At 43.2% G+C, this 14,377-nt stretch overlaps 1 protein-coding gene across 1 annotated transcript in view; it reads left to right on the top strand.

The window, feature by feature from the left end:
• The first annotated feature begins 6,545 nt into the window (after positions 1 to 6,545).
• Positions 6,546 to 14,377, top strand: part of slc6a11b (solute carrier family 6 member 11b) — a 26,626-nt gene continuing 18,794 nt past the window's right edge. The window contains exons 1-7 of the mRNA XM_019892524.1: positions 6,546 to 6,913; positions 7,082 to 7,371; positions 8,086 to 8,220; positions 8,320 to 8,460; positions 8,544 to 8,625; positions 10,840 to 10,972; positions 13,452 to 13,586. Coding sequence (XP_019748083.1) covers positions 7,161 to 7,371; positions 8,086 to 8,220; positions 8,320 to 8,460; positions 8,544 to 8,625; positions 10,840 to 10,972; positions 13,452 to 13,586 — 837 coding nt within the window. The 5' untranslated portion in view covers positions 6,546 to 6,913; positions 7,082 to 7,160. The remainder of the gene's footprint in view (positions 6,914 to 7,081; positions 7,372 to 8,085; positions 8,221 to 8,319; positions 8,461 to 8,543; positions 8,626 to 10,839; positions 10,973 to 13,451; positions 13,587 to 14,377) is intronic.

Below are 14,377 nucleotides of genomic sequence, written 5' to 3'. Positions count from 1 at the left end.
TTGTCGGCGGCGTGCTCGCTCACTGCCCCCTTTGCGACGTTGTTTTTTACGGTAACTTCCAGTGACTTAGTGAGTCACAACAACAAAATTAAAGAAGCAACGTGTCGTAATAACTCTCCCCAATTGTCTACATCTAAGAGATAAACTGCGAAGTCAGTTTAAAATGTTAAAATTACTCACTGAGAACAGGGCTTGTGGACAGCGGAAAAACTTGCTCATTGAACCGGATGTGGCACCGTTCTTGTGCTTGTACTTATTCTTCTTTTTGGTGAATTGGATGTCTTTTGTTCATATCGCCCCCTACTGTCCGGGAAACCACAAAGGCGTTTGGCAAGCAATCTGAATCAAATTTACAGTATTAGCCAAGCGTGCAAAAACACAAAGCACTAAATTAGGGCATATCTTGAAGAACCACAGATTTCAAGGGCAGCTGATCCACTGAGCTGGTGGAAATACCGAGCTTCCGTCTACCCCCGTTGGATCAAAGTAATGGAGAGTAGATTGTGCATTGTAGCATCATCTGTCCCGTCAGAGAGGGTGTTCTCAAAGACTGGACAAATTGAAGTATTCCAAGTTGAAGTATTTAGTTTTGTTGACTGCAAATTTAAAATAAAGCAAGGAGTAGCGTATGTTTGTTAAAATAAAACAAGGAGTAGCTTATGTTTGTTTTGTTCATTGTTGCTGTTGCAGTTAATATTCACTATTTTTGTTATGATGCAGCATGTTTGATTGTTGGTGGTTGAAGTTTAATTTTGTTGCTTGTTTATTGTTTGGAGCCTTTTTAATGTTCAATAGAAGAAGTAAAAAGACATTTCTTTGCTTGATAATTGATGCTATTTTCAGTCAGTAGAGTGCAATATTTAGTTCACCAAGTGATTTTTCAAATATGTATGCTAAATTTGTCATAAATATTTAAAAGAAAAGCTAAAGTTAAAAGAGCCGTTTGAGAGCCAAAAAGGAACCGGCTCTTTTCACTGAGCCGATCGAAATGAACCGGATCACCGAAAAGAGCCGAAAATCCTATCACTACCTCGAGCAAGCACATCGCGTTGGTTGTGTAACTGGCGTTGTACATTTCAAATCCGCCGGAGGGCACTCACCCACCATGAACAGACGCTTTTACAAGCTGGATAGAAATGGTGATGAAAAAGTGCAGTCATTTGTTTTAATTTAACACTACAAACAGTGTGGAATGGGAGCTTCTTCACACACTTGAAATCGCTTTGGATTTGTTTATATCAACATTACACAAGAGCATAGTTTGGATATTTTCAATGGTCGACACTCTCAAATGAATATTTTTTTGCCATGTTTTTTGACTTAACGCTGCTTATGCAACTTCATGTGATGCTTTACTAATTTGGTCGTATTCTAAATTATGAATAATAAATATAAGTACAAATAAATAAATATAATTATGAATATCGTTGTATATTGAGCGTTTCTTATTTTTTCAGGAGAATTAACATTTTTTTGTATGTAAAAAAAAATAATGTCATGAACAACAACAACAAAAAAGATGGAACTGGAATGTCTTCATCAAGCCCTTTGCATGGCAGTTTGGATAATGGATGGATGGAAGGACGTGATGGGGTTTGCTGCACATTGAGTTTTGACCTTCTTGAGTAGATATTTCACTTAATTTCAGGGGTGAAATACATCTCTTTCCTTAATTGTCGCTGAGGGCAAATTTACAAAATATTGACATCTCTGTAAAGTCCTCCTCAAGCGTGACTCGATTGAATTGGTTGGACATTGAGTTTTGACAATGTGAAGTGGATTTTAATGACATGGTACGTGGGTTTTGACCTTGTTAAGTGGACATTTATGATATTTTTTTCAGTTGTTATGAAAAACGTTTTCCTCAAGCGTCCATCCTAATGATGACATGCCGCCAAAAATATTTACCCATGGAGTTTGGTGGACATTGGGTTGTGACTTTTTTGTCGCTCAACTTTGACCACAGGCGCTAACCCTGAGGAACAAGCTCAGGTCACGGAGCAGTAACAATTACACAAAATTTGCCAGATCATCCACCATCAGACACTCTCTCTCAATTCCGCAAATTCTAATCGCCATGTTTGCATTAAGCACGTGGGTAGCATCAGCATCCGTTGCTGTGCCTGCTCAGGGAGGGGCTCGCAACATCGTGTGAATGGAGAGTGGGCTCCCACAGCTTGGAAGATTAGCGCTTGAGTGCATTCAAGTCCATGAGCGAGGGCCCTTTTCCAGGAAGAAAAACCCTCCACTGGGCCCCCAAGTTGAATCCCGCTGCTTTCCTTTCGGCCCAAAAAGAGGCGGCCGTAACTGACAGTCCTTTACAATGGGCCAACATTGGTGGTGTTTTGGAGAGGAGGTAGTTCTTCTTTTTGAGGGTTCGCATGGATGCCTGCGTTTCATATATTAGTGCATGTGTGATGTGTTTGTGTATATGCAGGATAAGTGGAGAGACATTTGCTTCAGTGGGAAAAGATGATACAATCAAGGGTTGATTTGAAGCAGGCCTCTCACGTCTAGCGTGTAAGTAAATACATTGACTGCACCTAAGCCAAGAGTCTTTTTTTATGTATTTGAGTCATTTAAATGTTTACATACATCTCTCTACATCCACCATATTGTGACATTTATGACGGTTTTAGTTCAAAGAAGGATAATGTAAGGCGAGAAATGAGTGCGTGTTTTGGGCTGCAGTGACGTGCTTTCATCGCTAGAGGTCATTTGTGACCCAGTGATGCATTAAAAAAAAGTCTACAGTGCTTTTGGCTCATGATGGCTTTGTTGTTGATACCGCACAACGTAATGAGGTAGATCTAATACAAAAGATAAGAATGATCAGTTCTGATTGGTTCCTTCAGAGGCGGAGACGTCAGCCGGCTATCAGGGAATTGATGAATTAACCAGGTGTGGGTGGAAGATGATGATGTGTCATCTCACCCCAGACTGATCAATATTTGATCTGTGTGTGAGGATGAATTGAAGGATTGGATGACAAGTAAATAATAAAGACAGAAAGCACTTCAGGTCACAAGAATAGCTTAGAACGTGCAACTAAGCGTCACGATGAATTGGCAGTGTGAAGAAATCCATCCATTTTCGGTGGCGTTTGTTTATGTTATGGGTGACTTTGGATGTGAGGTGGGTGCACAATCGCCCAAACCCCAAATGCCCAAACCCCAATCACCCTAACCCCAATTGCCCAAACCCCAAATGCCCGAACCCCAATCGCCTCAAACCCCAAATGCCCAAACCCCAAACACCCTAACCCCAATCGCCCAAACCCCAAATGCCCAAACCCCCAAACCCTAATTGCCCAAACCCCAATCACCCTAACACCAATGGCCCAAACCCCAATCGCCCAAACCTCAATCGCCCAAACCCCAAATGCCCTAACCCCACTGCACCCTGGACTGGCAAAGAACCAATCACATCTCCCACAGTTTAGGTTCTTCAATACCAACCTTGTTTTGCGAGAAAGCCGGAGTCGCCAAGCAATCGCAGGTGTAAAGAAATGTGTGAGGAAAGTGTTTGTGATTGTTTGGAAGTGTAATAGCTGACTTCGTTCTGGGCTCAAAATTTGCATATTAAAAAGGAGGTCCATGGTCCGCCCACTATTTGTTGAGGATAAGGACAGGGCAATCCAATTATCACCCCCCCCCCACCCTCCACTCCCCCAAAAGGTTTCTAAATGCTTATAAGTGCCACACGATGGCAGCAGCGCACTACTTTTTTAAATGAGCTCTTCACCGCACTTTAACTTAGTACCTTGCACCAGAGCAATACGTTTATATTGGGCAAAGCTTTGGCCTGAAAACAAAAACAGCAAATAGGTGAGTTTATCAGCAATGGCGCAGGGGTTCCCTGTCACTTCAAACCGTGCCACTATTGGGTTTCATTTGCCTATACGAATATTCTGGATGCCAATATGAGGCTTGTTGTTGGGAGGTCTGATTCACGACTGGGTGGCCTTCTTCTTGCAAAGGATGTAATTATGTTTTTTTTTTTAAATTCTAAAGAAAGTAAAAATAGATGCAATGTAGTGCCGAGTGACAAGTTTGTTGAACGTGAGTTTAGCATCTTCTTTGTGTCGTCTTCCTCCCCACTGTTTTTTCTCTCCTGCCTCGCACTTTTTTTGTTGGTGCAACCTAAACTGTCCCCTGAAAGCATTTTCAGCCAAGTGGCGCATGTTGAAACTGCTGAATCATTCAAGAAAATTACAGTCGATATGAAGATTTATGGAGGTGCCTCCATTGATCTTTTATTTCATATAAACATTGTAGTAATTTAAGTCCCAACTCAACATGACTCGAGTCCAAATGGACCACAAATTCTCAAAACGAGATTTCAGTGACTTCTCCATGGGATAATAGCGTCAGTAAGTACATACATAATTTAAAGATCAAGTGGCGAAAGAGTGTCGAGATTTTTGCATTCGTCGGGGACAAACTGGAGCTGTTCCCCACTAAATCCAGCAGGTGGTGATGTCTTGGGGAAAAAAAGAAAAGTGTCCTCCCCCCAACCCAGTGTTTGTAATGCATTTTTGGGGTGATTATCTCAGTTTGTTCCAACTCGATATCACTGTCCTTTCTCTGCAAATGACTGATTTAAAAGGAAAAACAAAACTTATAATTAAGCGTCACATTATATTGACAGTGTGAAGAAATCCATCCATTTTCTGTGGTGTTTATCCTCATTAGTGTCATGGGTGACTTTGGATAAGAGGTGGGATGCACCCAGGACTCTGTAACTCCTATTTAACATTTCAAAATTAGCCTGTGCCAAAGGTGTTGACCGAAAGATGATGTCTAAAATTAATAGATTTCAGAACACAATATGGATACAAAATTCATTCATGAATGAAGGAACCCCAATTTAAGTATATGTCTGACTGAACAACTCATTAAAAAAAAAGAAGCCAAAATTACATGTATAGACACATAGCCAAACAACCATTCGCACTCACAATCAACCCTAGGGACAATTTTAGAGTGTCCAATCAGACTGCCATGCATGTTTTTGCACACACACACACACACACGCACACACAGACACACACACACACACACACACGTCCGTGCATGTGCGAGTTTAATTATTGTTTTTTGTTCACGTTTCCAAGTTAGCTTTGGTCACCCCAAGGATAAAAGTCTAGCTCCACCACTGAGCTAAACAAGTCACTCCAAAGTCAGTAATATTTGACTACGTGGCGGCCAATAAACATATAAGTAAGAATACAGTTCTGGCAAATACCGCTCTTACGAAGGGATGGCAAAGAAAGATGGAGAAGCCATGCTAATTGCTAAGCTAGCATAAGATTAACATTAAGTGTGAAACACCAGAATTTCGTGTACACTTTACACAGAAGTCTGGCCCTGATGGCATTAAAGTGGAGAGTATACAACTTTGAACGGCAAAATTGCAGGCAATTTAGTAAGTGTCTTATTCACTCTTGAATACTACTCAGCTAACAGGCCTGAAACTGGCATCTTAGCTGGCAGGAGTGGCCTATAAGCTTACAAGTATTATTGTAGTGTAAAATATTTATCATATCAGGAATGCTATTTGTCTGTTTTCACAACAGAAACTTGAATTTTGATTTGGACTTTTTTTTACTGTTATTTTATTTTTTTATACTATTATTAATTTACTATTTCCTCCCAGGTATGAAAGACGCAAACCTCGCATCTGCAAATGTACCGGTACCAATTTTTCAACTTCCTAAATGAAGTATTCTCACTCGGATAATGTTACAGAGCCCAGAGCATAAATAAAGGACTTGACTTTGGCTGAAAGGCACACACGGTGTTTGCCAGCCGCTTTGGGTGGCCAAACTTTTTATGCAGGCCACTTCCTCCCAGCTTCTAATGACAAGTGACCCTTGCGTGAAGGGATTCTTAGAGACTGGGTCAGGCTTTTGGAGTTAGGGGAGTTCCTTGTGCAGCGAGCATATCATGCCTGGAAACCTAGCGAATCGACTTGTGTATGAGCAAACACCTACAAGCTTTTGAAAGCTTTGAATCGCCCTGGTGAGCCAACTGTTGTTCCTCGAGCAGCGTGTGTGATGGGACTTTATGACCGGCCGATTTATCATTCATCATGAGCTGCTGATAAAGACAATTCTGTGTTTTTGATTTTTGGTCTTTTCTTTTGAACAAAGGACTCTATTGGTATGCTAGAGTGCACAGTGACTGCTGCAGGAGACAAAGAGCAGTGACTTGGTATGCTACGCGCAAAGCCGAAAGAGAGTCAGCGAACGAGACTGTTGACATCAATTGACGAAATCAAACGTGGGGTCACCGTCTCCAACTAGGCCAGGTACAAAAGAGAGAAGTCGGAACTTGTTTTGTGTTGCTGGGTTTTTCATGAATGCAGCTTCGTGCGAAGCTCATGTCACTTTTTCGGGACAAAAAATTCTTCACGTCTTCGATGATGGTCTAATATTTGTTTTGACAGTCACTATTAAGATTTGTTAAGTTTGACTTACTCATCTATCTGTCTATCTATTGATCTATCTATCTTTTTTTAGCATTGGACACACCAGTTGCTGTTATACTGTACTTAATAAAAAAAAATCTGACCTTCAGTATCGTTTCACCTGCACCATGCAATTATTCCGCCATGTTTCCTCACGTGCCTTGCCTTCCCTTCCCTCCCACCATGTGGCTTTAGTCCAAGTGGAGGCGCTTGAGAGAGGCACGCTTGGATAGCAGGAGCACAGTCGCTCACCGTCCACCGCACGGTGCGCAGCGCAGACAAAAACGTGTCCGGGAGTTTTTAAAATTTTGTCAACGAGAAATTTACCACCCCACCTAAATTGCTCTTCGCTCCTTTTTTCCCCCCCTCACGTTTTTCCAAGGCAGCATCACTGAGAGAGCCCGAAGGAGTGTTGCCACTGTTGCATTTAGGAGTCTACTTGGTGAGTACTTTGAACCCAACTTTTTTCCCCTCCCACCCGTCAACGACTCTGAATTTTCATTTTAGTTTTGCAATCTCGTTTTTATTCGATTCCTTCACAAGCAAAATGGAAATGAATTGTTAATGAAATATCACGCTCCACTTCCCCCACCGTTCCTGATTTATTCAGGGCGGAGGGCCGTGCTGCTGCATTGAAGTACAAGTTCCTCATTTCGGCCGCTGGAGATTCTGCGTGAAGCGGCAGCGACATGACAGCCGAGAAGAGCGGTCCGATTATAAACGGTAAACCAGAGGACAGCAGGGATACGGACGACTCCAGCTCCAGCCTGGACAACAGGGAGTACTACGAGAGAGGCCAGTGGAACAACAAGATCGAGTTTGTCCTGTCTGTGGCCGGAGAAATCATCGGGCTGGGCAACGTCTGGAGGTTTCCTTACCTCTGCTACAAGAATGGTGGAGGTAAGTTTGCCTTGATGCAACCCATTTAGTAACAAAATCAGAATTATGGAATTTTGACGATGGTCAACCATCATGACAATAAATAATCAATGTAGCAATTTGTGGTCATTTTCATTCATTTCTTCAATGGGATCAAAAAATACCTTCCATGATTGTTCTGAACTCCTGAGGTCTGCTTGGATGGATACGAGACTGAGCTGCGAAATATACGTTGTTCTTTGAACTGAGTGAGTAGGACTGAATAGCTGCAAGTTTTCCTCTCAGTTTAGACTCAATGTGGTGCCATCTCTTCGGTGGTAAACTGGTAGTTGCACAACTTGAAGGTCCTGGATTTTACCTGCGTCCCTGTGAACATGTTGAACATGTCGCTGAGCGCGACCCCGAACGCCCAGTGGCTCCTAATACTGTTCCATCACGTGAATGAGGACTGCGTGAAACAAGTTTTCCCAACCATGATGCAAGACCTGAATAGCTCCTTTTACAGTTTAAGAACATATTGTAGCCGCATTCTTTTTTTTTTTTCATCTCGGAATGAAACAAACAATCACCTCGGAATTCAATCAGTTGCCCGGGTGCATTACTAAGACCAGCATCAACCAAAACGTCTGACAGCTGCATAGAAGTGAGTTTTCTTCCTCACCCAAACTCCAAAACCTAAAAGGGTGTTTTTTTTGTTTTTGTTTTGCTTTTTTTCCATCTCTGGGGTGTATAAAGGTGCATTCTTTGTTCCGTACGTCATCTTCTTCGTATGCTGCGGCATCCCCGTGTTTTTCCTGGAGACCGCACTCGGTCAGTTTACCAGTGAGGGAGGAATCACATGCTGGAGGAAAGTCTGCCCCCTGTTTGAGGGTAAGAAACGCCTCATGTGCTTTCAACGTGGTTTGGAATCACTCGTGTGTAATCTCACAAATTTGTTTTTTTTTTTGAAATTTTTTTTAACATTTTCAGGCATTGGCTATGCAACGCAGGTGATTGAAGCTCATCTAAACGTCTACTATGTAGTCATCCTCGCCTGGGCCATCTTCTACCTCTTTAACTGCTTCACCACTGAGCTTCCGTGGGCTGGCTGTGGCCACTACTGGAATACTGGTGGGAGAGCGCAGCATCTTTGGCCATGTTCAGGTTTATTCCTCATCCACAAGCCACCGACTGAGGTCAATGTGTCTCCACAGAGAACTGCGTCGACTACTATGGAGAAAATGCCACCAACATTACTAACCCCAACGCAACCTCTCCCGTTATTGAATTCTGGGAGTGAGTACAGTCCATTTTTTTTCCACCCCATCTCTTGTCGCTTTCACGATTCTTTCCACTTTGTTGCTCATCTCTCTGGGTATCAAATATGAATGAAAGAGTTTCCATTTGATCACCATTGCAGCCATTTCTTTGTGAGTCTCCCGAGCCCAAGCCAGAAAAATTTCATGTGTAATATTATTTGTTAATCTTAGACAGCCTCAGATGGTTTCAGGGACCTCCTCAACCTCCTTCCCCAAAATAATTAGTCAGCTCCTTTCATACTTGTCAGCAGGGTCCACTCGGCCAGCTGTCTCTCAGCTGGAGTCGCAAATGTGGCAGCAGATCAGCCTTTTGTCAGCGGGCAATGCTGAGCGCACTTGCAGTTTCGTTGCCAGTCCCTGTGGTTTCACCAGAACGATCCAGTTTTTACACCATATAACTCATCATTGTATAGTCTGAGAGGGGGGAAAAAGCCTTTTGAAGTGATTATATATCATTTCAATTGTAATCACTGATGATGAATTTGGGAACAAATATCAGGTATGAGAAGCACCAGCCAAGGAGACAAACAACCACAATGTGTTTCGCAAAAAAAAAAAAAAAAAAACAGCACCACACAAGTAAAACCTTATTCGGTATTTGCCTCCTGTACCCCCGTAAAACAAGCATGAGTTAAACCACAGTTAGTGTAGATTAAATGTGTCATGGAAAAAGCGTGTTTGGAGAAAGTTGTGAAGAATCTGAAAACCATCCACACGCGTGAGACATGAGAACGCCATCAAGGGTGACAATTGTGACGAATGCCATTTAAGTAAACACCCAAAGAGACCGCATTGAAGCCATTTTAGAATTTTTACTGCAAGGACCAACCACTGATCAGTTTAACATGTCATACGGAAAGAACAAAAATTGGTTTTGATTGCCTGGCCTGGATTTAGACCTTTCCAGATACTTCAGAAACGCCCTGTGGTATAGCTAGCTAACGTAACGCGTACAAGTCAATCTTAAAATAAAATACTGTGCAATAAACATGTCTAGAATCACTTTTGAGAGTATCCAAAAGCAATCCGGATAGATCATAGTGTTCCAAGGTAGCCCTTGTGGCTGACCAGGGCGACAGGGAAGCTGTGTTGGACTTAGCCTGTGGCCTGCCACCAAGAACATGTCACCATGATCAATAGCTGCTTCAGGATCTCTGGGGGTGAACTCGGTGGCGAAGATTTGGCAAACAGCGTTTAGCTCTGCCACCTCGCATCCTCCATCAATTCCGTTGCCTGGAAATGCTTTGACAAACAGGAAGCGGAGTGGTCGTTCAGCGCTGCAAACCAACTATGGTGGCAAACGTGCTAACTGGGTCAACTTGACCGTGACGCCTGCAGACCTTCGAAGATGCACTTTAGCTGTGGAAGAGCGACTTCTGGCCAATGTGTAGGCTTGCAAAGTGCCCATTAAATCTGCTGGTTTATTTATGTCTACTACAACATGGCAGAGATTGAAAACTTTTGGCTTAGCCAGGAGCCCCAAACATTTGATCTTGCGCTGACATTTCTGTTCATTTGTCGACTACGTTGATGGAATGAAACCTTCAGTCAACATTAACTTGTTCTCAGATCAATTTGGCTGTGGTGAATGAATGCAAGTCAAATTTGCTCGATGCTAATCAGAAGCTACTTTGAGAAAAATTCCAAATATACAAATTCTACACGGGAGTTTCTGAGCTGAGATTTGAGCCGCTCTCTTGTGAGGCAGACGACCAATACAACTTTACCATGTGCTCAGGATTTAACAGTAAAAATTGTTGAATGGCCATCACGCCCAAGAACCTTTCCTGGATGTTGCCTAAGTTTTCTTTCTTATGATGGTGTAACCCGATGTTTTGGTTTTATAATGAATCTTGCTTTTCATAAGCAGGAGAGGTGAGAATCGCAATTTAGCATCACAGTATTTTGCCAAGAATACTTTGCGATCTTGGTAGCGATTGTGGAATAATCAGTAGGTGGGTCAAAATCACAAAGTGCCTTTGGATGGCGGACAGTTACTGGTTGATGTATTTGCAACATTGTTATTGTGTCTCACCACCTCAAATAATCAGTATGTAACTAGCGGCAAAAAAGGTAGAACTAAAAAGGCTTGCGGGAAATCTTCCTCGTCTCGCTCAAGCGGACACTGTCTTCATTGGATTCCACTTTTGGTATGTCTCTTGAGCCTCAATCTTTGTCTGGGCCCATACAGACGGAGAGTCCTAAAGATATCCGATGGCATTGAGCACATGGGCGGGATGCGCTGGGAGCTGGCCATGTGCCTGGCACTGGCTTGGTTTATCTGCTACTTCTGCATCTGGAAGGGACCCAAATCGACTGGCAAGGTGAGACAGCGCTGATTTCTCCTTCTTAAGATCTGTTTACTGACGACTTTGCACCACTGTTGAATCCTCATTTAATTTCTAATGCGGTCGGTCGAAGAGAGCCTACTGCTGCCTTGAGCGGGTTAGTAAGCACACCCCCAGTAGCCTTTAAGGAAAACTTCCCTGAAGCCCAGTGGTCGAAGAATGAGTTGTGAGATAAAAGTAGAATGTGGAAAAGGGTTTCAAGAATGGCAAAACAGAGAATTAAAAAAAAGAGGTGTGCGAGGAGGGGAGAATAAATGGCTTCACATTCAACATGACGGAGGGAAAACATAACAACTAGGCGGCAATGCTGATTTCCCCCTGAAGTGTCTTTTGTCTGTCTGTGAAGTGAAGAGGAGAGAATGCTCCTTCATGGCTGGGCTTTAGCAGCCGGTCCAAGATTGATTCCTGTATTCACTGGAGGAAAAGGGGGAGCGTTCATGAGGAGCATGCAGAGTACATCCTCAGCCTCTCCCTCCCTCACTTTCTTCTCCACAGACCCAACGGGGCCCATTCAGCTGCGACACGGCTAAGCTGTTTGCTTTGTGACTGTGTTTGCAGGCCATTCTCACATTTAAGCCCTCCCGTAAAGGTTTACGGCAACGCGGCGGCAAGCTTGACCCGTAAATTTGCGCTGGCTTCAATGTTTACCCCGCGGTGAGGTGGAGGCAGCGCGCGGTGCTTCAAAAGTTCACACAGGGAGCGAATATTGCCCTTTTTGTTGCCCCCAAATGAGGAGAAAAATGCGATGAGAGGTTTAGGATGTGTAATCGTCGTGTTTGTCAATCTGAATGAAGCCGGCCGCATGGCAGGATTCGGGTTTTCCCACACTTTTCGTGTCGGACATGTTGGGATTAGCACATCTAAAAGCGCACAGCCTTCGTAAATCTTTTGCAGCATAAAACATGTGTTCTCTTGCTTCTTTACAAATGTTTGCATAATATGCTCAGCCTGGAATTAAGTGTCTTGCTATATTTAAAGCCAATGCAGTATAAGGACCAAAATCCATGTGCGTACAGTGTATGTTAAGATTTGTGTGTGTGTGTGAGTGTGTACTTCAGTATGGTGAATGAAGTTGTGTATTTGTTCGCTTGTTGTGCATCTCTTTGAAGCACATTTTCCCACACTGCCAGCATCACTTCTCTGGGCTCCTCCTGTTTAAAAGACTGAGCCAAGGGAGCCCTCGCTTTCTTTTCACTTCCCTGGCCCGACCGGCTCTGTTCTGTTCCATCCTGCCCTCAATTGGTGACCGTTGACTGGGTTCCAGAAAGCCAGGCGATATATGTTGCCCACCCCGGCCTTTTTTCAAGCGGTCTCTTGAAATGTTGAGCTTAACTCTCAAAACGCTCTTCAACGGCTACACTTAAGGAAGGTTACTACTGTGATTAACATGATATAGTCAGTGTTTCATGTCAATACTTAAGATACTGTATTTTATAAGTATAAGTCGCAGCAGTCCAAAAAAAAATGCTTCATGAAGGAGAAAAAACATACATAAGTCACTCCGGAGTGTGAGTTGCTTTTTTTGGGGAAATTTATTTCAAACAATCTGAGATCAAGAACGGTAGAGCTTGGACCCGTACACCAAATTCCTGTTCCCTAATCGCGGGAAATACGCTGCGAGCATGCACTGCTTCACTCCAACCATTTGGAAACTGGGAGGAAATAATTCAAGGGTGGTGTGGTTTTTATGGCGCGCTCACTGATAAAAATGCAGTAAATTGAAAATTCACAAAGTATGCAGAGATGTTGATGGCCCGGTTGTCGAGTGGTTAGCGCGTCCACCTCAGAGTGCAAGGCTGCAGGCTGGAGTTTGCATGTTCTCCCTGTACCTGCGTGGGTTTTCTCCGGGCACTCCGGTTTCCTCCCACATTCCAAAAACATGCATGGCAGGCTGATTGAACACTCCAAATTGTCCCTAGGTGTGAGTGTGGGCGCAGATGGTTGTTCGTCTCTGTGTGCCCTGCGATTGGCTGGCAACCGGTTCAGGGTGTCCATCGCCTACTGCCCAAAGACAGCTGGGATAGGCTCCAGCACTCCCCGCGACCCTTGTGAGGATAAAGCGGATCGGAAAATGGATGGATGGATGCATAGATGTTGAAATGCTTCACTAACTGCGCTGCCAAGCAGATTGTGTCTTAGTGCGCCGGTGTTATTTCTGCATTTTTAAATGAAGTCATATGGACCTACTGAGTGAAAAAATTGCCAACCTCTTTGAAAATGAGCCTCATTGATGCATAACGAGTAATACACTACTATGAGCGCTAATAGAAACATGCAGTTATTATTATTATTGCTACAAATGATGTGTGGATTGTGTTTTGAGGTGGGTAAATACCAGATATGGCCAATTGCTAATCATAAATTGGTATTTTATTAGTTGTGTTTGTTCTGTAATCTCGTATGTAAAAAAAAAAAAAAAAAGAAATCAATATTGCATATGTGTTTGTCCCTGCAGGTTGTGTATGTGACAGCCACATTTCCTTACTTCATGTTGCTGATTCTGCTGATCAGAGGAGTAACACTGCCGGGAGCGTATGACGGCATCAAGTTTTACCTCTACCCAGATATCTCTCGTCTCTCCGATCCCCAGGTAAGCTCGGAGATACTTTCCTCAACCTTTGCTCATTTGATTTGGAGCTGGTTCCGCCAAGTATTTGCATGTTTAAATGATAGAGACTCAAAAAAAGATTGAGATTTTAGCGTAACATTTAAAAAACGGACACATGCATTCACTTTTTTGACACATACATTCACTTTTTTTGACCTGGTCTGGAATAGGCGGCTAATCAGCGGTAGTGCAGAAGAAGCCAGAGGAGATAGTCAGTCATGACAGCATGAATGGAGGCCACTGATTTAATGTCGTTTGTGTGGGAGGAAGCTAGATCGATAGCATGGATACAATTGATAATATTCATTTATGGATGCCATAGGTCACAAAACACATACTACAAATACAAAACCATTGACACCACAGATACGAGATAGCATCGATCAAGGCGTAATCAACCCGTCTGAAACTGACAGTGACTTGTTGGTGACTAATTAATGCAAAGGCGACCATCTGTATATGGGCTTCTGAAGTAACAAATTTGTTCAATTTATGTGGAAGTAAGTGATCCCTCACTTATCGCGGTTAATGGGGGCCCGGACTCTGCCGCGGTAAGTGAAAAACCGTGAAGGAGGGTTGCCCCCCCCGTCCTCCAGGAATTTTTGTTTAAGTGGATATGTAATCAGTGATTATACTTGACATATTTGAGACAAAGACTAAAGCAGTACACGTATGATGTTGTTTGTGTGTGTGTGTGTGTGTGTGTGTGTGTGTGTGTGTGTGTGTGTGTGTGTGTGTGTGTGTGTGTGTGTGTGTGTGTGTGTGTGTGTGTG

This window comes from Hippocampus comes, unplaced genomic scaffold, assembly GCF_001891065.2.
Source record: "Hippocampus comes isolate QL1 unplaced genomic scaffold, H_comes_QL1_v1.1 scaffold137, whole genome shotgun sequence".
NCBI classification, from domain to species: domain Eukaryota; kingdom Metazoa; phylum Chordata; class Actinopteri; order Syngnathiformes; family Syngnathidae; genus Hippocampus; species Hippocampus comes.
This window is presented reverse-complemented; position numbering and strand designations above follow the sequence as displayed.